Source organism: Haliotis rubra, unplaced genomic scaffold (assembly GCF_003918875.1).
Source record: "Haliotis rubra isolate DU_JTF1 unplaced genomic scaffold, ASM391887v1 Scf606, whole genome shotgun sequence".
NCBI lineage: Eukaryota > Metazoa > Mollusca > Gastropoda > Lepetellida > Haliotidae > Haliotis > Haliotis rubra.
In genome coordinates this window covers 435,063-459,097 of record NW_025767309.1, presented here as the reverse complement: position 1 = coordinate 459,097, position 24,035 = coordinate 435,063, and the positions used below count along the sequence as shown (strand labels likewise).

Below are 24,035 nucleotides of genomic sequence, written 5' to 3'. Positions count from 1 at the left end.
AAGAACATGAATAAGTATGATAAGGATGCAATTCTATTGTGCCTGATGTATATCTATGTTTCTACACCACATACATATGCAAAAATGTAAATAGTGAAATTTGAGAAGTCTATTTATTGAAAAATAAAATTGTATATATCATTATATTTTGAATGCGATCAACATTGCATATATTAGCAGCATTTCATATATGTAGGCAAAGGAATGTACTTTTTGTTGGTAACAATGGATCGGAATGATGTTATTGGAAATATTAACAAGTGCCCATAGCAAGGAGAGTGTGGAAATATTTTCAGTATAAACATAAATTAAAGATATTTTTGTAGCACACTGTGATCTCAAACCTGTAACGTTGCATAAATATTGTGTGTTTCATAAGTAAACAAATATGTATCTGACAATGGAGCTCCAAAACGGCTCTATTATAAATGTCATATGTTTTTCATAGGCAAATATTTGTGTATTTGCAGCGACACATTTTATCTGTTGGAATAATTAAATCGTCATATTTAGAAGAAAAGAAAATATATGCTCATAACAGCATAGCTCCATAAATGGGATAAGTGTATATTTGGATTTTAATCAGCCAGTAAGGTATATTGTCACAGTTTGCACAATGTACCTGATAGAGAGTATCCATATTTAACAACAAATGTTGCCCATAGTATTGCCCATATTGATAGTTTATTCTCCTGTCAGGTAATATTAACTAATCTAGTAATCATAGCCTTTATCTACATGGGTTCCACGATCAGCTATGATCATGGGTTCAATTCCCAAATTTTCACGATTATGATCCTTGTTTTTAACATGGTGAACGTCTATGACCTGCATCGCTTTGTCATCCCACATTGAGCTGATGTACTGTGATATAACAGAAATGCTGTATCATACATGTATGGTCATATCGCTATTATTAAATTGCATATGAAAGGTATTACACAGTAACCCACTTTGAGGTACCAGATCTATGCAGCAAGATCTCACTGCATCTGTTCAATTCAGAAGTCCCTCATTGCATTCAAAGATGTTGAAAAGATAGGATCAATTTTATACATTTCGGTATCAGTGGGTTTTTTCATATTGTCTGTCAACTACAAAGTATATGACAGATAGGAATTTATTACTTCTGTATAAATGAGTGGAAGAGAAGGAAATTTTCATTGCTCCTTGAGGCAATAGCCTTTGCATATTTTAGTCCGTAAGACATGGATTTACTTTTTCTGGGTTTGAATCCTGTGTTTATCTTGATTGTGATCGTTTATGAAATGTATGTCTTTGTGATCTTCCACTGAAGACTGACATGAGCAAATTAGTAATATACTGTGCCAAATATTCAAGGCAGCGACAGACTTATTTCTCTGACTTTTAATGTTTCTCTAATGCTGTGGAAATGAGAAACAATACCTATCTATCTTGAAGTTTTTGTTCATCCGATAGACAAAGCGTTCGAGGCGAGATATTTCAATAGTCGTAGGTCTTTGTTAAACTGAGGTATTACGATGTTCATAGCGCTACAACCCTACACACTAGCACCAGGTGTAGGCTTGGGTGCCTCCAGGGCCTACTAGCGTTACAGCCACTGCATATTGTGCATTGTGCATTGTAGACATTACTCTCACAATGCCTTATCAGAATGCCAATTACAATGTTAACATGCATAGAGCAATCCGATGCTGTTAAAGGGAATACAATGGATGAATATTTTTACGAGTATTATCTTCAGTGTAATAAGACGGGATGGTTTCAACTGAGTGGAAATTTGGAGCCCAAAGTGAGGACTGTTTCAGGCATCTGTAGCTTTTGATAATAGTGTTTATATATGTCTTGTTATGTTGCTATGGTAATATTAAAAATAGTTTTAAATGGTATTTGTCACAGGATATTTTGTTGGTTGTTTTTAGTAGAAGTTTCTAGAACATACAGTTCATGGTAGGACTCTAACAAGCACTCGGGTCTGGGTCAGTTTATAAAACTTGGAGTCCATTATTGATGTGGTCAGTACTCGCTAAGGGGAAATACCACACAATTCACTTACTTTGGTCATTTCAGCACACTTGTTGTATATCATTAAAGGAAGTTGTCTCGCACTATTAATCACTGGTTTATGTCTCAGTTAATTGCAGACTGCTGCCATAGCTGAGCTGTTGCTGACTGTCATTAAAATTAATAACAAACACTGGAAGAATTTATATAGATATGATTTAATATTAGATTGTTGTTTACTGGCAAATGTGATTTACACAAGATTTTGTATCCGTATCTTTGTTGATATTTAAGATTGTCTTGATATGTTTCAGGCTTCCACTTAAGCGGAACGATAACAGAGCCTGCCAAACCCCTTTTCTCAGAGCCAGAAAAACCATACCAAGTATCAATAAGTTTTGACAGGTAAATTTCCTTTTCTACATGTACACTGGTGGTAGGGTAGAGTTCCCTTGTCACACCAAGTATCAATAAGTTTTGACAGGTAAGTTTCCTTCTCTACATGTACACTGGCGGGAGGGTAGAGTTCCCTTGTCACACCAAGTATCAATAAGTTTTGACAGGTAAGTTTCCTTCTCTACATGTACACTGGCGGGAGGGTGTAGAGTTCCCTTGTCACACCAAGTATCAATAAGTTTTGACAGGTAAGTTTCCTTCTCTACATGTACACTGGCAGTAGGGTAGAGTTCCCTTGTCACACCAAGTATCAATAAGTTTTGACAGGTAAGTTTCCTTCTCTACATGTACACTGGCGGGAGGGTAGAGTTCCCTTGTCACACCAAGTATCAATAAGTTTTGACAGGTAAGTTTCCTTCTCTACATGTACACTGGCGGGAGGGTAGAGTTCCCTTGTCACACCAAGTATCAATAAGTTTTGACAGGTAAGTTTCCTCTCTACATGTACACTGGCGGGAGGGTAGAGTTCCCTTGTCACACCAAGTATCAATAAGTTTTGACAGGTAAGTTTCCTTCTCTACATGTACACTGGCGGGAGGGTAGAGTTCCCTTGTCACACCAAGTATCAATAAGTTTTGACAGGTAAGTTTCCTTCTCTACATGTACACTGGTGGGAGGGTAGAGTTCCCTTGTCACACTGAAGACCGGGTTTCAATTTCCCACATGGGTAGAATGTGTGAAGCCCATTTCTAGTGTTCCCTGCCTTGCTGGAATATTGCTAAAGCGGCATAGAACTGACCTCACCCACTCCTTCTCTACACTCAGTATGTCATGATATATGCTACTTGCCAACAGTGATACTCACTGCCATCTTAACTCGTAATATTTAACTGGTTACTTCACACACACTATGTTTTCGTCTATGTTTGGGTTCTGAAATATGAGCAATAAACAGTATGAAGTAGTATTTATATATCTTCCAATGTGGTTTAACTTTAATTTGAATTTTAATCAAACATCTACCATATTGTGTGGTCCACAAATTAAATGATGATGTAAATATAATATTAAATATCTGGTAAACAGATTCAGAACATTTTAAATGGTAGCTATCTCATGTTGAGTGCAGGACCTGGCAACCTTTACAATGATGAAGTAACGAGTTGAACAGAAATCGCTTCTAATCATCATAAAAGTGTTAGAGCATGGCCAATCTGTGCCAAGTTCACCTCTCCAAGGATCAGTTTTCAACAAAAAGTTGTAATTGAATTGAAATGTGACACCATTGATGTCAGTGACAATTTACTCTGAATGACATACTCGTCTCCTTTCGTTGATGAAGCTATTGACCATGTAGCCCCACCCCCTATGATTACAGCATCACCCACACTACCACCCATTCACCACCCCTTTTCACCAAAATCAGGGAGTGTAGCAAGGGGGACAACTCCGTCAAGAGGCCCTCTTCATTTTCAACAATGTTTTTGCAGCCAGTCAAGCATGCACAATTCCATCAGTGCACCTGACTTCACACATTGAAATTGCTAAGCTGTACATGAAAAGTTATCTCCACTATAATTTGTCTATGATGTATAATTAGGAAGAGGAATTATTGGCCTAAGAATCCAAGTGCTAACAAGCCGTTCCATGTTTGTCGTTGAGCGTCAGAGAAAGCCGTATTACAGAGGGCACTGGTCCTTGCCATGATGGTGGATGAATTTGAAAAACATTTTTCACATGAGAGAAGCACGGAAGCACAGACTTCTATTTTCCCCCCAAACCCCTTGAAGCGGAGATGTGCTTTGTTTGCAAACTTTATTGCCATTTATCAGTGTTTATTTCATGAAAAGACCCATATGATTGAGCCTGGATTAGACGTTGTCTACTAATTGCTTGCTGTTACAATGGATTTATGAGATTTGGGTGCAGAACTGGTTGTCATGCAGACAAAATGATGCAAATTGCGATTAATTTTGTCAACCAGAAGTAGAATTCATGTTTTTAGTCTCAAGATTCCCAAGATTTATGGTGTTGATTACAATTGCTAATAGAACAAAACAAACTATCAAGTTTGATCACATTTTTTTTCACCACCGAAGGAACCAATTAGGGCCATTGTGAACCTGATGATTCAAAATGCAAAAATATAATTTCAGGTTTAAAGGATTGTGTGGTTATTTTCAGCAGTTAATATTTCTGCCATTATACTCACTGAATGTCTATTAACTTCAACTGAAATTCCAATTATTTGGAGAAGCTAAAAATCAATATTTACTAGAAAGGAAACAGTTAGTTTGAAAGTATGATTGAAGTCCACTAAACATTTGAGAGGAACTTTATATAAAACAGCTGGAAACGAGAATAAAACATTTCCATCTCAATGGCCGCTTTCAAGTTATCATTCCAAGGACTTTACGGCTTACAAAGAAAGACATGGCGATATGAGGTGCACACAAGCTCAGAAAATGCATTTAGTTTGAATATACTGAAAAGCTGTCTGACTCATTATCCAGGTTTATAAAGATATATTGTTACAATAATAATAAGAATAAAAGCGTTTAGAAATGTTTTACTGGGTGGATTTCTCACTGTCTATTTAAGTTAAATTCTGCGTGCACATTTTCAAATTGAAAAAAGAGGAATGACGTAATATGAAATAGTTTTATTGTTATAAACATGATAAATCGCTGAGCGTTTTTCCCCTTGATCTCTTTGTATCTGTTTTGTGTTTCCTGGGGCCCCTTCTATCTGCTTTTTTTCATAAGGAATACTTGAGACTCTTTTGACTATTTCCAATTCATCAAAGGTTGTTAATATGCAAGTTGAATGTGAATTCAAATGAAGTCTCAGATCAGGTTCAGGGGCAACCACCTGTTGTAGAGTGCATTTTGAGTTTGGGAGGATTTATATTGAAGCATCAGTATCGTGGGATTTGTTAAAAAAAAAATCAACATTGTAAATGATCAAGTTTAGGATTTTTAAAATACTGATGTTGAGCGAGGAAGTTATTACCTTAAGTGTTTGTGTTTTTGGTGTATTTTATTTATGGTTTGAAAATATTGCTCTTGTTTCATGGCTTTTGAACAAACATTTTAGCAATTGTAAAATAAGTTATTTCCCTTTGTTAAGAACATGTTTAATCATTTCCAGTGCTATGATAATACTGTAAACATGCTTGAAATATTTTTTTATAAAAATTGCTAACAAAGATGTTTTTGTTTCAGGTGTAAAATTACATCTGTAAAATGTGGCTGTGGAAACCGAGATATATTCTGGTGCCACCATGTGGTGGCGCTGTCACTGTATCGGATACGGAAAGCAGACAGTGTGCAACTACGGGTGCCGATATCCGGTAGGTACTGGCATAGACACACTGTGTGTTCACCATAGTGCAGGGATGTGGGCTAGCCTAGTAGTTAAAAGTGTTCACTCATCACGCTGAAGTAAAACCAAACTCACTCATCACAATAGTGGAACAGACTTCATCGAGCTATACTGACAAATATACTGATGTTACTGAGGGTGACATAGTGATGCTCTGTCTGTCTGACAATGTTTGATCATCTAGGTACAAACAGGATTCAGTGGCAAGCCTTCAGTTTACAGCTGGTGTCATTTGTCTTTTAATCAATGTATTGTGATGGGTTTTACAGATTGATGTAGTTATAGTTTGCAGTCTGTGACAAACCTTTAGTATCTACTAGCCTGAAGTTTGCTCATAGCATCAGGTTAAATTTATGTGAGCGTTGCATGGTGATCTTTACTTGAGATAAAACAGAATTTTACTACAATCAGGCTTCTAACTTGTGGCTAAAGTTTCAGTCTGTTTTTTGATGTTTAATTGTTGGATGAAACAACTCTTTAAGACTCGGTTTAGGACTAGTGGGTCAATTTTTTCAGATTGATGGTGTCTATCAGAATGTGAAAAGTCCTAACGTCATAGAGATATTAAGTGAAAAAGTATATTTTTTGAGTGGTGGAATGTCACTGTTTGATAAAGGCGTTAAACAAGACAAATAATAGAAATGTTTGAAAATTTGTTTGCATTACTTTTGTTTATCTTTTAAGAAAACATCATCTTCATAATCATATCCTTTAAACATGTATCATGTATGTCGATTAAACTGTCCCAAATAATTAAATGGTTGTCAATTTCATGATAATATTAACATGCTTTTGTATTATGTTGCATGTAATATTTGATATTCTGATAGGGAAAGTATTGTGAAAGTAGTTCAGTATTTTCCTTATCAATGGTTGCAGATTAACATGTGCAAGGCGAACAAATTCAAACATATCTATTTGCCGAAAAGAATGTGAAAATACCACCAGAGATCGTTAAAAGAATGAATGTCAGAAATTAAAAAAAGATGACCTGAGATCCAAGGCAATCAAAATGTCTGGATGAGTGCGTTTTAATGCATGTGTCAGTTACATAGCATTATCAAGCCAACAGCAAAGTATTTTTTTACTTGTGAGGTTCAGTAAGCCGTAAATTCTTCGGTGACAGCCATTTTGAAAATTAATGATTATGACTCTGACTGAAAATATTTATTGCTTGGTGACATTGTAAGATGATAATAGCAGAACATTTTGACAATTAAGCTGTGAAGTTTCATAGAATTAAAATGGTTATTCTCTTTTAACTAAATAAAAGATGGTGGCTTAAACTTTTAGTTCATGTTTGTTGTCATGGTTGCTGTTTCTGTGTTGGATGCTCATAAATATTTATCTTTGAAATATTTGTTATGGAGCTCTTACACTTGAACTAATTCAAACTGAATGTTGCTTTATGGTTGGACTCTGAAGGAGGGTTTTAAATTAATCCACTTGGAACTAATGGATGAGTTTCACATTACAGATAATTTTCCTCCATAGCTTCACCGAGCACAGTAAGGGTTGAGATAGAGGAGCCGTGTTGTTTTGTACCTAGCACGTCAACTCAGTGTCTGTTCAGGCATACATCAAGCAAAACCAGTTTTTAGGATAGTGTTTTCTCACAAAATTATATATCTGTGTTGTTTAGATTGTATTATGTTATGGCTTGTAGGTTATTTTTGTAAAGATAGTTTTGATAATTTTTCAGATTCTCTTTCCATCAATAATAGGTGATTCAGATAGATATCCCTTAAAATGTATTCAACATGAAAGTTTATCATTTATCAATTTGTGTGGATGCTTGGTTGCTCCTGTTTACTGAGCATATGAAAGGTATGTACTGAGAGTCTTTGTCGCAAAACTATTTGCAGTGCAACAGTGTGTGAAGCTGGTTTAATAGTGCAAATTCTGACCTTTACTTACTGAAAAGATTTCGTTGACAAGGAATCTTAAGATGGTCGCTTCCAGAATTGTCCTTTGTATGTTTCATTGTTTTGGAGGATGCTAGTAACATATATAACTCTTTTATTTTGTATATATGAAAAGACTCACAGGCATAGTTAATAACAATACTATAGAGTTTTTTCGTTGATATTTCTCGCCAAAAGCTAATAGATACACAATACTTCAGTTCATATATCATGAAAATGCACCAACAAGATCCACTTGCACAAAGTCATCTTAGGTCTACAGGTTGAACTCTGTTGTTTGTCTGTGTACACTGTATGCTATACCACTCAACTTTTCAGAAAGAAAATCAGACATGTCCTGTTTAATTACACACTTGACTAAGGAGAATATTTGTGTATGAGGGGAAAATAGCAAATATTCCTATCAAAAGTGGAGCAGTATAGCTTTGATAGATTTGATTTTACTACATATTGTACATGTTTATCAAGTAGAGTCAGTATCAACTGTGTTACATTAATGTCCCATGGACACACAATGGGAGTCATGCCTAATTAGTACCTCTACTTTGAGCAATGCTGTATTTATTCTGAATGCTGAAAACCTAGAAATAGATCCAGGTCACATCGAGTTCACTTCACAAGAACATGTCTCCATGATGTAGAATGATAAGGAGAGGTGTAGTGGTCCCATGAATATATCGTATAACATGTATGGATCTGATATTGGAATAATTAAGGTTTAAAATAGTATGATTTATGTTCAAAAGTGTTCAGATTGCATCCACCAAAGGAGTACAATATATTCTTGGGTTAAAAGTCCGTAGTTGGGTGTCTTCTTCATGTGCTTTCACTGTTATTTTCCTATCTGTCAGCCAGTGTCTTGCTGTCTGTGTGTTTAATCAGAAAGGCTCATTAGCCAAACGGGTCAGGTTGCAGACTTAATAACAGGGTAGAATGTTGCTTCTAATGGCCAGTCTATGTTGTAAAGCTCCTATGTAGCTGATTGAAAACTTGATGCTCGGGTCTATTCTATCAATTGCCTGAGTAATGTCTTTGATAAAGCACAAATAACGGCTGCTTAAATTAGTAAAGCTGGAGCTATTACTTCTCTGGGTTTGCCGTTTGAGTCTGTCTACTGAAAATACTTTATAAATATCTTTGTTTGAACCGATTTGAGGAACCTAAAATAAGTACCGTTTGTGTGATTGATAGGCACTTTATAAATATAACCTGTATTTTTTAGCATAAATTTCACTTGAATGTCGTCTCCAAACTTTTTATCATCAGTGCTGACCCAAGGAAGTGTTTTGCCTCCTGCATTATAACTTACCGGTCTAGAAATCGTGTGAAACAAATGATATTGGTGGCAAGATTTGTTGGTAGATGTTTGAATTGCTAAGATGCCCAAAATTAAAACTGTCACAATTGCAATCTTTCAGATATATGGCATTGTTTTGACATATTATCAGTATTGCTTGTTCTACTTATAGCCCCTATATGGATCCCATGTTAGAATACATCTCCAGCAACCAAAGCTGGTTTTAAGAGACAACTCAAGACTCTCATACTCATACATGTATCATGAATCTTTGGGTTGTCTGCCCCTGATTCCAGTATTTACTGCCTGTCATCAGCTGCTGGCAATGATGGATTTTGGTGGTGGTGGCGGTAGTGAATTCTTAAACCAAACAGTGTGCATCATGATATCATGCAACCATTGAAAATGTTTCATGCAAAATATCAGTTGGTAATCTATTTTGAAGGATGTGATATTATTTTGACGCTATGTCGAACTTTTCTCCTCACCGTCTACTGTTATTTCTCAGCTGTTCATAATCACTATTTGGGCTGTAGGGTAGCCTAGAGATTAAGGCATTCACTCTTCATGCTGAAGGTCATGTTCTGTTCCCAAATTGGTACAGTGTGTAATGACTATTTTTTCTCATGTAACTTCGGGCGGTGGGGTAGCCTAGTGGTTGAAGCATTGGCTCTTCACGCCGAAGACCCGGGTTCGAATCCCCACATGGGTAACATGTGTGAAGCCCATTTCTGGTGTCCCCCGCCGTGATGTTGCTGGAATATTGCTAAAAGCGTCGTAAAACCAAACTCAGTCATATTACTTCAATATTGCTGACCTGAAATCAAACTCATTCAGTCATTTGTATTCTGCATGGCTTCCATTACAGAAACACTTCTACAGATGAGTCGAGAACAGCTGCAGAAATTTGCCCAGTATTTAATCGCAGAGCATCATACAGATGTTCTACCCACAGCCCAGAGGATAGCAGATGAAATCTTGCAGGCAATGTCTGAAATCAACATGCTTCCAGGTACGTCATTGATCATCTCGTCCAGTCCAGAAACTAACAAGTGTGTTAATATTCATTGAGTGCAAATGTCTTGTAGGAATTTGCTTTGTGAAATTTATGTGATGTGACAGATCCATTTGTTGTTCTGAGGCTTAACAAAGGAGTTTGAATTTAGATTCGTCCTGAGAGCTGTGTTGACAGGTATTGATAATGCTTGTTGGAAAATTGACATCTCTGCCGTGATGGCCAAACTCCATCGTTCTCTGGTATTGATTAATGGTAGCTTGTTTCCTTGCAGACTAATTCACATTTCATAAATGATCAAACTCAATTTATTTCGGATGATTTTTCACTGTATGAATATCAATTTGTTGTGGAATAATATACTGAGACATATGTTATCCCATTTGTGGAAATAAAAACAGTTCAGAGATAATGATTTTCTGTGGTATGACATATGTGCACATTTCATTATACATTCTGGTGCATGCATCAAGGATGATAAATGTGATAAAAATGAACATTTTTTAAAATAATAATTGCCTGTCATTCAATACCAAAGCCTTTGAAGTCTGTTTCTGTTTCACAATCACTAAGTGCTCATAGTTGTATAATATTTTGCACTACTGACTGAGCAGAATTTTGTCCTTGATGTGTGAAATGTAAGTGCCTGAGAATTACCATGAATCTGCAGGATGGAAGGGCAAAATAAAGATGACATTTATACGAATGGACACTGGGATTTTGCAGATATTCAAATTTACATCTATGGCTTTAGCATTAATTATTTCAACACCAGAACTCACTCTGTCTGAACACATTGCCTTGTGCATTCCTGTACTGCAGGGGTGGTGGGGTAGCCTAGTGGTTAAAGCATTCGTTCATCATGCCGAAGAGCCGGGTTTGATTCCCCACAATGTGTGGAGCCCATTTTGGTGTCCCCCGCTGTGATATTGCCAAAATATTGCTAAAAGCGGCGTAAAACCAAAACTCACTCACTCACTCCTGTACTGCACTCACTCGTTATTGGAGTTATTCTGTAGAACAATTTTCTGGTGTTGCAGGTGCCCCTGACCCCACAGCAGGTGCATCTATTGATGATGACAACAGTTGGCATTTGGATGAAGAACAGGTTCGGGAACAAGTTCGCACATTCCTCTCTCAGGGTGGATACCTCAACTCTTCCAATCAACTAAACTCCATGTTTGCCAAGGTAGGTTACTCTTTCAATAAAAACTTGACTCCTTGTTTGCCAAGGTATGTAACTCTTTCAATAAAAACCTAATGTTTGCTTGGTTCATAACTTAGAAAATCAAATTGTCTCTTTAAACACCATTCTTTTCTGTGGGAGAACAGCCATGTTAAAGTATTTGATACCTGTTGTTGAAACAGTATTTACAGCTGGGGTGTGAAGTGTATATAGGTCAGTATCAAATATCGAGTCATTATTAATCCTTTGAGATACTTTGAGAAGTGTTTATTGACTTTTGAATTTTGAAATCATGTCACTTTCCATAATGCAGGTGCGAGAGATGTTGCGAGCCCGAGATTCGAATGGCGCTCGAATGTTGACGTTGATCACAGAGCAGTTCCTGGCCGATCCCCGGCTGGCTGTGTGGAAGACACAGGGGACACCCATGACTGACAACTGCCGGCAACTCTGGGATGAGCTGGGTAAGAATGTAACCATACCACTTCCAAGTTAATCTGGAGACCTTGTGGACGCTTAGTGCTGCTGGGTTTGTTGTTTAATACAAGACACTTGATATCGATGTGAAACTTCTTTATTATGTACACACAACGTTTCTGGGCTAATATTTGCGCCATCATCATGTGCCAAGTCTGACCACCTGATATTATAGGTGTCCTCTTAAGTCAAGCATGGGTTGCTGATGACAAATTCTCACCCAGATCTTCATGGAGACACTTGCTGATGGAGATGAATACATGTGTTCAATAAGGTTAAACAAAACCTCATTCATCCTGCAGTTTCCACATGATTTCAGGAGTATACTGTCCTGATTAACAAGATTTGCCATATATTAATGTGATCAACCTTGTCTTAATATGTACACCGTTAATGACATGCTGTAATTCTATTTTGAGAGACTTTTGACTACCATGGAAACTTATTTCAGGTGCATTATGGGTATGTGTGGTGCTAAATCCAAGCTGCTCACCACTTGAGAAGGAACAGTGGCGCGCCCTTCTGGATCAGTGGATTGGGAACTCCCTGTGTCCCCTAGAGGATGCAGATGGGGGTCGGCAAATACCTGATGTACCCCTCACTCGGGATCTGTTAGCTGGAGGCACAAATAGTATGTGGACACAGTATATCTTACCTTTAAACAGGATGTTGCTATTGCTTTTGGGCTAATGGTGCTTGTTACTCCTGATATTTAAATGGCATTGTCTCTGGGTGTCATTATTATACAAGAGAGAAAAATATTGATATGGAGACAAATATTTCATATTATTTCTTATATAACCTTTTTAGCGAGCAAGCAAGTATGGTTTTACGCTGCTTTTAGCAATATTCCAGCAATATTATGGAAGGGGACGCCAGAAATGGGCTTCATACACTTTACCCATGTGGGAAATTGAACCCTGTACAACCAAACACTTTAACCACTAGGCTACCCCATTGCCTATATATCCTTTGGAATTTGCAGTTAGTTTATGTGTTGATATTATTGCATCCCTGTAACTGGATTATACGGTGATGTAACAGTTTGTTATAATGTGTGTATCTTGTCACCAGACACGCCCCCTCAGACCCGGCCACGCCCCAGGACCGTGTTTCAACACGCCCAGGAAGCAAGCCAGCTGACGTGGGAAGACCGACATCTACAGCTGATCGTCCACCAGGACAATTTCCACAGTCGTGATGCCTGGAACTCAAAACTCTTTGATTCCCGGGGACTTCCTCTCTGGCATGGTGAGTGCACAGAGTCAGCCATTGTTGTAAATGATTAGTCGAGTCAGTTTTATAACAATAATTTTTGTTGTCAGTCAGCAGTAAGACAGGCACGTAGATTTCTGAGAGAACAAATTATAGGTTAGAAAAAGAGTCCAAACAAATATGTGATTGGCCATTTTTTCAGACTAATTGTCAAAATATACTTCTGTCACAAGACTATGGTTGATCTGACATTTCATGACAAAAACTAAAGTCAGATAAAGGTAGTGATATTTCTTTTCTATTTGCAGAGCATATACCGACAGCTTGTGCCAGAGTGGATGCCCTGCGTTCCCATGGTTACATTAAAGAAGCTTTACGATTGGCTGTTTCTATAGTGAGAACAATGAAGTTAGAACAGAAGAGAAATCAGGAACGATACAGAGACTTGCAGAGAGATATAGGTATGTGTCGAGATAATTCAAATGACGCCACCCACTCTGTCTTCCTATGGATATATTCTTGGTGATATATTTTCAGTGACTGTCAAATATATCTTGAGCTTGCATTATCTTCTTTATTATCTTCTGCTGATACATATTATTAAATAATTATTGTAAATGAATGTTTTGTTTTTTGCAGTGTCAGCCAATCCTTGTATGTCAACATGTGGGTCAAGGTCACAACCACCTGTCAATCAAACTGGCCTGATTGGTCACCCCCTCAACCCAATCTCCGTACTGTTTGAAACTCTACTGGAGGCATGTATGGTGCCTGATGAGCATCATAGCAGTGGTGAGAAGGATGATGATGATTACTGTTAAATAATAATAATAACAACAAATTTGTGCATAACAAGCCTTTCTTATAACCCAGAACTTATGCTGAAAGTATATTATCACACTAGTGGTGTTTGGGCACAGACTGCTATCTGATTGTGTCTGGAGGCTTAGGCATTAGGAGTTAATCTAGCATTTCAACTTGATACTATATAAACCCATGTATATTAATAGTAGATAATTGTTGCCTTACGGTATGTTTTAGAAATTCATGGCCACATCTAGACATACAAAATATGTATATTGTTTGGTATTAATTTGCACATTTTGGACATTATAGAAATCTGAGTCAGAAATGAGTTCAGTATTGATGAATTTCCAAATGGACTGTTGTTGTTTACAGGGTCATCATCTTCAAGTTCAAGTTCTCGTAACAACAATAACAACAGTTCCAGCAACAACCATTCCTCATCTTCATCATCATCAACGTCATCATCTTCATCGTCATCATCCTCACAGTGCTACACACACTTTGCTGAAGGATTAGTATCCGGGGAAACCTACCTCACTCTAGCCATAGAAGTGGCTCTCATAGGTACGACTACAGTCATGTAGTATATTTACTGCTTATTATCATCTCAGTGAAAGAGTGAGTTTAGTTTTACGTCGCACTCAGCAATATTCCAGCTACATGGCTGCGGTCTGTAAATAATCGAGTCTGGACCAGACAATCCAGTGATAAACAGCTAGAGCATCGATCTGCGCAACTGGGAACCGATGACATGTGTCAACCAAGTCAGCGAGCCTGACCATCCGATCCTGTTAGTCGCCTCTTACGACAAGCTTGGGTTACTGAAGATCAATATTCTAACCCGGATCTTCATGGGTGTCATCTCAGTAACAGTTATGCCAGATGGAATTATTGTGAACATTCAAGAGATCTTTATGAAAGAGTGCATGAACAAGATATGGATAGCACAGTAGCTTATGGGTTTGATTCCGACATTGGTGTATCACAGGAAAATCTTATCATATTTTAACTGTAATGTTGTTGGAGTTTGGGGGGTTGTTATTCTCATTCTCCCAAGTTTTAAGCCACAGAAGCTGCTGATCAGTTGTACAGTGAATGATTTGTTGTGTATAGGTCTCGGGCAGCAGAGAATCATGCCCTCAGGACTGTACGCTCAGGAGAAGGCGTGCAAGCAGGAGGAGAGATTGCTGTCCATGTTGCACAACATTCCCTCAGACCCGGTGATCATCGGCGTCATGAAGAGCCAGGCCACGCTGTTGTTGGAAGGTAGGTCCTGGTAAAGGAAACAGTGTTGACTTGTTCAGGTTCATGGACGGCTCATTCATCCAGTCCCATTCAGGGGATGTTATTATGAATGGCAGATGTATAGAACCAGTCCAATTCAGGGGATGTTATTGTGAGTGGCAGACGTATAGAACCAGTCCCATTCAGGGGATGTTATTGTGAGTGGCAGACTTATAGAACCAGTCCCATTCAGGGGATGTTATTGTGAGTGGCAGACGTATAGAACCAGTCCCATTCAGGGGATGTTATTTTGAGTGGCAGACTTATAGAACCAGTCCCATTCAGGGGATGTTATTGTGAGTGGCAGACATATAGAACCAGTCCCATTCAGGGGATGTTATTGTGAGTGGCAGACATATAGAACCAGTCCCACTCATGGGATGTTATTGTGAGTGGCAGACGTGTAGAACCAGTCCCATTTAGGGGATGTTATTATGAATGGCAGACATATAGATCCAGTCCCATTCAGGGGATGTTATTGTGAGTGGCAGACGTATAGAACCAGTCCCATTCAGGGAATGTTATTGTGAGTGGCAGACGTATAGATCCAGTCCCATTCAGGGGATGTTATTGTGAGTGGCAGACGTATAGAACCAGTCCCACTCATGGGATGTTATTGTGAGTGGCAGGCGTATAGAACCAGTCCCATTTAGGGGATGTTATTATGAATGGCAGACATATAGATCCAGTCCCATTCAGGGGATGTTATTGTGAGTGGCAGACGTATAGAACCAGTCCCACTCATGGGATGTTATTGTGAGTGGCAGACGTATAGAACCAGTCCCATTCAGGTGATGTTATTATGAGACATGGACAGTACTGTGATCTTGTGGAGCTCTATCTTAAGCAAGCATAAATATGTGTATTTCAGGTGGTCCCAGCAGCGGGTTGGGCGTTGGCATCCACCCGGAGAGCTACCCCATGCACACATTCGCCCGCTACCTCTTCAACTGTTTGCTTCCTGTCGATGTCGACCTCGCCTACATGATCGGCATGAGGGCTATGAGGTAGCCATCTTTCCATCACCACTCCCTGCCTTCAGACAAGGCTCCTGATCAGATGTTATCTATGAAATACAATCAGCCTAGCTCTAATGGCATCAATTGTTATGTCAATAACATATTTCAACACGAAGGCAAAATTCAATAAATTTCTGTCACAGGATTTGTAAGAATATTATTGTCATAAAGTTCTGAATAAAGTTTCGAGAATATTTTCAATAGCACCCAGCATGTGCCATGGAGAAGAGAGAGGCAAAGAATATGATTATGCAGACTTGGACCATTTACTGGAAATTCTGCATTGATAAATCAATGTTGCCCTGTGCAGTGATAAGATGTGTTAGCTGCCTGACAGGAGATGTAATACAATTCCTTCACTAACACATTGTGTGCTGTCATGATATTAATAATCAATATTTGACTTCAGACTACCGGTGCTGGAGAATACAGATGAAGTGAACCTTGACAATGGCATCAACAATGTCGGGTCGGCCATCTTGAGTCGCTTCCCTCGCTGGTTCATTTTAAGTCACGTGGAAGCGCAGCAGTGTGACCTTGCTTCTACGCTACTTGCTGCCTCAAAAAGTTAGTACTGAGTAATCATTTGCCCAACTTTCTCCAGAATAATACTCCGAGCTAGATCAATAATGTCATTAATTTGGCAGACGTCAGTTCTTATCAGTGAATAATTTGTAAAGGATTGTTGCAAATCGAGGAAATCTGGTTGATTCTCTTTGAAGCCTGTTTTGATGATGCATACATGGACAATTAATGTGTTTTGGAAGTGTTCCATATTCTTGGAAGTGATCCATATTCATATTGAAGGAGCATCTGGCTGTTTCATTTTGATGTCTTGATCCTGCCACTTCATAGATAAATGAATAAATACATATACTTTATCTTGGTGTGTAAATGATTAATGATGGGTTCATAAGATAATGGCCCAGTTTAACACATTCATAAGTACAGTTCATTTTACCAATGTCTGGATGATAGGTAACAACCATATCGACAAATGTTTGTCAGACATGAAAAGTCCAAACCCTTGTATGTTTCTCAAGCTGAGTGTTGTGTTGTAGGTGACACTGGTCGATTGCGACGAGTTCTGGAGTGTGCCCAACAGCACATACACAGCTCTTCCCAGCTGTACAAGCTAGCGCAGGACGCCTTCAAGATTGCCACCACTCCTGACGGCTCTAAACACATGCCAGCACTCAATGCTGCATTTGAACTAGGTCTACAGGTACGGGAATTGCTATCATTTGCTTCGGATTGCCTGAAATTCAGCCCAACTTGAATTTAACTTGTGACTATGAATTTGTGTTTTTAACATATCAATTAATCACTGACAGTTTTGAACAACTTCGCTCTTAGTACAGACATATTGAGACATCAGTGTTTGGAATTAAGCATGAAATTCAATAGATTCTTGCAACAACCATCTTGTTCAGATTTCAGGGTTCCCCACATTCAAGTTACACTTATGCAACAAATATAATTAATCAACCATCCTTATTTTTGAACACTGATGACACACATATTGAGTTTTCTGTGGCAAGGGGGGTAACTCTACATGATGTAAATGAACAGGATTACTTCCCTTAGATAGATTTGTTCCTTCTGTATTGATTTGCAGATATGTTACTGACATCTTTCCCTTCTTTAATTACAGGTTATGAGGATGACATTGATGACATTGAATTGGCGACGTCGTGAAATGGTGCGATGGCTGGTGACGTGTGCAACAGAGGTTGGAGTTCAGGCACTCATCTCAATCATGCAAAACTGGTTCCAGTTGTTTGCACCTATCGAGGCTACAAGTGAGTTATGCAGCCTTCTCAGTGATCTTTATCAATGTCTCCATCTTGGTTAAGGATCCTGGAGGCTGCCTCTTTCACAGAGTAAACTGAAGTTGTGGATGACATCTTGATAATGCTTAACAGCTTTCTTTAACCTTTGCATCCTTTGTTTGTGATACGTTTTGTTCCGCTGGGTATTTTTAAGAGCTATTTACTGCTGAGTAAACTCTATATTATTGATTTAGCATTTCAACTAATACTGTGAATTGTACATGGCACTGAAAATCCTGACAAGTTTGAAAGTTTTCTTGAATTGTGAAGCAAATTACCAGTGTAAACTGAAGAAGGGAAGGAAAGGCAAAATTTGTATTTATTGCCAAGCGACTCTAAACGTTCCAACCAGTGATTAAGTTTGTTGATGTGATGCACCACTAACGTTGAATATTGCTGCTGCAGGTACAGTGGCCACAACAGTGGTGTCCCGAGCAACGATGGACCAGCTGAAGTTAACGTACCCCCAACACGAGGAGCTAGCCCGATGTGCCCGCAGCCTCGCTCTCCAGTGTGCCACCAAAGATCCCCAGAACTGTGCATTGTGTGCCCTTACTCTGTGTGAGAAGGATCCTGTAGCATTCGAGACAGCGTATCAGATCGTCATCGACGCTGCAGCCCATGTGATGAATTCCAGTCAGTTGTTTACTATTGCTCGCTATATGGAGCATCGTGCCTACCCCCACCGAGCATATAGACTGGCACTTCTTGCCATGAAAAATCTCCACCTAGCTTACAATCAAGACACCCACCCAGCCATCAATGACATTCACTGGGCATGTTTGCTGAGTCACTCTCTGGGGAAGACGGAACTTGCCAACATGATCCCGTTACTAGTAGAAAATGTGCAGTGTGCTGCTGTCCTGTCAGACATTTTGCGTCGGTGCACATTAACGGCGCCAGGTATGGCAAGTGCGGACGGTAAAAGACGAGCAATTAAATTGCTGTCGTATGAAAAGCTACCCCTCAGACAACTTATGGAAGCGACAATATACGCATACATCCAAACGACTCATTCCAAACTGACCCATATTAGTCCCCGTCACTATGGAGACTTTATTGAGTTTCTCAGCAAGGCTCGGGAAACATTCATTTTAGCTCAAGACGGACATATACAGTTTGCTCAACTCATTGAGAACATGAAACTGGTGTATAAAGGCAAAAAGAAGCTTATGTATTTAATAAAGGAACGATTTGGATTATGAGGAGCAATCGTGCGACAGCATTATTCAAGGGACCACATTTAAGTTATCACTATTCATCAGTGCTATGGACTTTCCTTCATCTCAATGGTGCCACACCCATCTGTCTGTGACACTGGGAAACGCAAACATGGCTGGACAAGCAACTATCTTCACCCAGTATTTCCATGTAGGCTCACACACTTGTTGATTTCTTCCTTTGTTTATATATGTCGATATACATATTTTATTGAATACTTGTAGAATATGTTTTGTCAGCAGTTTACACACTGAGGATGTAGTTTGTCATGCCAAACTCTTTTTTTCCCCTAGTTTTCCAAGCCATAATGCGTTGTCTCACTTGATCATTGGACCAGCAATATATATATCGAGTTGAAACTCAGGAATGCAATGTATATGGTAACCAAAGGCTATCAGCACATTTCCCATGTGTGTATTTTGTATTACATATTTTTTATGGAATGATTGAGAAAACACTAAATGCATGTTTTGAGACTTTACACATAGGATTTGTAATAAATACAGCTCAAAGTGTTGGACAGAGTGCGAGGAATGTATAGAAATAATATAATAGTGTTGGATTTTGATGACCTGACACAGTGTCAAGGTCACCTGTGTGTCAGAGGTCACATGGCAAAGGTCACCAGCTTGGCTGGTCAGAGTCATCTCTGACCCTGCCTTGACCATCTGTTGAACAAATCTGCATGACATTCTCTGAATGGTTAAAAGTCAGCCTTTCAAGCAGGTATATTCATTGATTGTAAACAGATGTATCTCGACAACTCAGCTGGGGTCATATGAATATTCATAATCAGTCAGGTTATAGATTTCCCCAAATGCAATAGGCTTCATACTATATTTCTGTACAGGGTTCCTCATGTCAGATTGTGATCAGGGACCAGTTTTGGGGAAAGACTATGAATAATCAATCTTATCAAATGTCATGAATTGGGATTTTGTATAAGATCAAGCAATTTTGGATTTCCCTGAATTAATACAAGCAATTAAGACCATAATAAAAAGCATGTGGGTTTTCTGACCCGACACATTCTCAGCTGTGGATCTTGAAGACCTCTGGTGATATCTGGTTCCAGACTTCTGTAGACAAATTTTTCACTGTGTTTTATGTTCGGTAATCATGGTTGAAAGAGTTCGACTTATGTTTGTGTTTTAAAGATCCCTTTGAAGAGATTGAGTTTGTACAGGAAAGACTACAAACAATCTGTATAGTGTATTGTTCCATTTATTAACAGTTACGTCAGTATGCAAACACTGTTAGCTATGGAGGAAAACATTTGGGAATGTCACTGTTTGGGCATTTTCTTAACTATCGCAGTAATATGTGATATGTTTACAAGTTTTCACACGCTGTGAGAACAGGGTAATAAGATTTAAAGATAAGTTTGAAATTAACTTTTAATTTAGTTGATATGTACGAAAACCTGTTTTTGCAGTATTTTCTTGATTTGGGAAAATGTCTTGTTATTGTACCTTGTTACGTTATGCCTGTTTGTGTCATATTATTATTGGTTAAATTTTCCATATCTATGTGTTTTAGTTTGGAACAAAAGGATTAGTGGAGTATTGTTTGAGCATATTTCCTGTAAGGAAGAAAAGATGTTCCAATGGGATTTTTAATTTTCTTTCTGGGGTGATATATTTTTAGAATTGTCTACCTCTGCGTAACGTTATACCTGACACTCTATTATTCTTTTGAGTGTCTCAGTCATGCACTTTGCTGTGTTTTATCAGTGTATTCGCTTAAGCTGAATTGACGTACAAAGACCATGGAAACAATTGAGCTGTAGGTATTGTTCAGTGAACAAGTTGTTAAAATTCTCATTTGTTCTTTTTTTTAGATTATTTTATGGAAATCAGGATTCATAAGATATGGATCTCAGGGACAGAAACCCTTTTTTTTCAAGCCCTAAGTTTGAATTTTCAAACTGTTTCTAAGCATATATACCCTTTGCCATTGTGTAGTTATTTACTCTCAGTAATAACCCAAGTAAGTTATTAATGAGTCCTGCACCTTGAAGATTGTGGGACATAGCCATTGCCTGTACAAAGAACCATGATATCTGTTGTCTGTCTTGACCTTTGTGTAAATGTGATATCATCTGTTCCATGAAAGTTATAATATTGAAAACTGTGTGTTATCTACCTCAAATGTCGACTATCCGAACACGTAGCCAGCATAATTTTCTTACCACTGATAACCCAACACATGCCGTTTGTGTAAACCCAACTCAAATTAAAAACTTATAGAGAAACATCAGTTAAATGTTATTTTAAAGTTTAAGGCCTTTATTTCAGTTGTGCAAACAGAGGCAAAAGGAAATCAATCCTTTTGTATGTTGTTGGTTTTTTTAAAGAAATTAATCTGTTTTACTGTTAGTTTGTGTATGGAAATACCACACAACTTTTGCTAAGGACAACACCTTTGACTAAAGATGACTTATATTGTCCTCTGCTAATGTTGAGTGGTATATGTGATTAAAGTGTTTTTCATATAAGGGCCTACCTCACAAACACAAACATTCATTCTTGGGATGTCAGTGGTACAAATCAAACTAAATCTACCTTGAAATTTTCATCATCAATTATCATCATCATTATCATCATCATCATCATGAATCAGCCATATTCTCGTGATGCTGTGTATAGCCACATTTTGTAGTCTAGTCAGAAACCCTTGTACAAGAATTTTCAATTTCTAATATAGATTGAGAAATTCCTCCTCCTTCTCAAATTTCTTTACATTCTATCAAAATCTGTTTTCTTCTGAACTCTTTTTTGAAACTCCCCTGCATTCTTGACACTACAGAAAGAGCATACAGTGCCATCTATACAATGTTGGATATTTAGCAATCAAAATACTTTATATTTCATGGTATAAATTGTTAGGTAGGTTGTTTTATATTCATCCCAATGCCTGCCAAAACATTTTGATTCCATTAGCCCATAATTTTTGTTTTGTGGTTTCTTTGTCATTTATTGCAATAGAAATCATTTGAGTTCCGATTCTAAATGCATTCAGTATTGAATCGCCGTCAGCTGGCATGGACTTGATTTAATCCCATGTGCAGTTTGTCACTGCAGGAAATTCATTGATTACATTGAGCCTGAAGTATTTTCTTCCCAAATCATAATAACTTTTGTAATGCTATACAGTGAGCAATATTGCCAAGCTCTCAACAGGGAATGTAATGATATGCACCAGAGCTTAGCATATGTTATCAGATTGACCATGTGCATAAGGCCGGTAGCATATTGTCACAGATCAATGAAATGTGTATTCTTTATATTTATTTCTATAAGCAATGTATGTGTACTATTGTTTTGTATCAGTCATAATTGCAAGATAGATCCCATAACATAAGAAAGTAATGTCATTCTTCCATTTTCTAAATAAGGAACACTAATTAGTTGTATATTATCATTTTGACAGTTTCTCCAAATTAAAAACTGTTCCTAGAACTTCTGAAACAAAAGGGAAGAGTTATGTCCCCTACATTTGGTAGCATCCTCAACAGAAACATCAAGTATTGTAATAAGTGCCATTAAATTATTTTGTATTATGTTATCGACTGTTCTGTCTTAGAATGAATTTATTATGAAACGATTTTGGATTATTTATTCTTGAAATGATAATTAGTGATAATGACCTCTGTTCATTCATAGCTGTATCTGTGTTGCTACTTGTTATGTGTTAGACATGACTGTAAGCACAAAGATGAGGACTACGATAAGTGCTACATCTTGGTTTGTACAGTGCTATGGTTGCTTCTCAGGTCAACATAACACACAAACTGTCCGTGTATCATCTCTTGACATGGAGATTGTTTTATCAGAAAAATATACTATCTTTACTATATGTACAGGTTTACAAATAAGAAAATGATTTTTTTCAAAGTAAATTGGAAAATTCTATTTTTCATTTTGGGGAGAATTAGGTTTTTAAAGTATTTTTTAAAAAAAGCAAGTTTTGTTCTCCGATTTGAATCCATATTTATTCTTAATTTGTTCAAGCACGATCACATTAATTCAGTTATAGCTGGGTCTTTTTTTTTAAGAATTGTATAATTGGTGTCAAAATAGCCTGCAATCAAAACTTAACCCCAAGTTTATGCTAAAACAAAGCTGCTTAATACCAATGAAAACAGCATACCAATGTGTTGTATGATGGGCCCCTGTGAACGGAAGATGTATTGTTGAGAGATGTTTATAAAACAGATTGTATGTTACCCAAGGACCACCCTGATTCGTGGAGAAGTCGGGTGGATGCTATCACTGTTGTTATATGTGAGAGAAGCCTGGGTTTGTTTATCAAGAAAGGTGCATGTATTGTGTTGATTCTTTTCTGTATTTTGTGACTATGAGTTGTATACGAGTCGAATGTTAGTCATCATTGGTCGCTACCATCACTCATTAAAAATAATGAAAACAAAAAAGATGTCTATTTATTGAACCCAAAACATGGGTTTTGATAAGTTGTACCTTCATATTATCTTTCATGGTATAATAAAAAGAGTGAGAAATGCAATTTTCTGTTTTTGTTTCTATTCAGCCATAGGTTCAGACCAGACATTATTTCCTCTAGGCAAGGGAAATAACTACAGTCTGTTAAAGCCCAGTTTCTACCCAGCACTACACTAGAGTTATGGAGTTATATAGGGCCTGGAAGTCTCACGAGGTGCTATTTCCGGAGACATGCATGTATTCAAGAACCAGTTCTGGTTCCAAATTGCACAACCAGGGGTCAACATATGACTTCACTGGAGTGGACCAAGTGTACTACCACACTTGGCTGCACAGCTGTTGACAGATGTACATTTACCGGTACTTTTCATGCAACATAGTCCAAGTGTTTTTGTAGCTTTTCCAAGTCACGCAGCATGTTTTGAGTATGATTAGCCAAGACATGCCCCTTGTAACAGTACTGTTATCATTGGTGTAAAACATTGTTTGTGACCGGAAGTACTAAAGTCTCACAAAGAGCTGTGACCT

General features: G+C 37.9%; 1 protein-coding gene across 2 annotated transcripts in view; it reads left to right on the top strand.

Moving 5' to 3' along the window:
* LOC124255691 (zinc finger SWIM domain-containing protein 5-like) overlaps window positions 1-23,571 on the top strand; it is a 42,409-nt gene extending 18,838 nt beyond the window's left edge. Inside the window, exons 2-17 of one of the 2 annotated variants that reach the window (XM_046689582.1) lie at window positions 2,301-2,391; window positions 5,607-5,734; window positions 9,857-10,000; window positions 11,044-11,192; window positions 11,503-11,653; window positions 12,118-12,297; window positions 12,741-12,917; window positions 13,190-13,342; window positions 13,521-13,673; window positions 14,061-14,252; window positions 14,802-14,954; window positions 15,844-15,979; window positions 16,401-16,558; window positions 17,053-17,216; window positions 17,646-17,793; window positions 18,229-23,571. In XM_046689582.1, coding sequence (XP_046545538.1) covers window positions 2,301-2,391; window positions 5,607-5,734; window positions 9,857-10,000; window positions 11,044-11,192; window positions 11,503-11,653; window positions 12,118-12,297; window positions 12,741-12,917; window positions 13,190-13,342; window positions 13,521-13,673; window positions 14,061-14,252; window positions 14,802-14,954; window positions 15,844-15,979; window positions 16,401-16,558; window positions 17,053-17,216; window positions 17,646-17,793; window positions 18,229-19,028 — 3,077 coding nt within the window. In that variant the 3' untranslated portion in view covers window positions 19,029-23,571. Of the gene's footprint in view, window positions 1-2,300; window positions 2,392-3,005; window positions 3,025-5,606; window positions 5,735-9,856; window positions 10,001-11,043; window positions 11,193-11,502; window positions 11,654-12,117; window positions 12,298-12,740; window positions 12,918-13,189; window positions 13,343-13,520; window positions 13,674-14,060; window positions 14,253-14,801; window positions 14,955-15,843; window positions 15,980-16,400; window positions 16,559-17,052; window positions 17,217-17,645; window positions 17,794-18,228 lie in introns of those variants that run through there. The other variant, XM_046689583.1, reaches the window with a different exon arrangement.
* The last annotated feature ends 464 nt before the right edge of the window (window positions 23,572-24,035 follow it).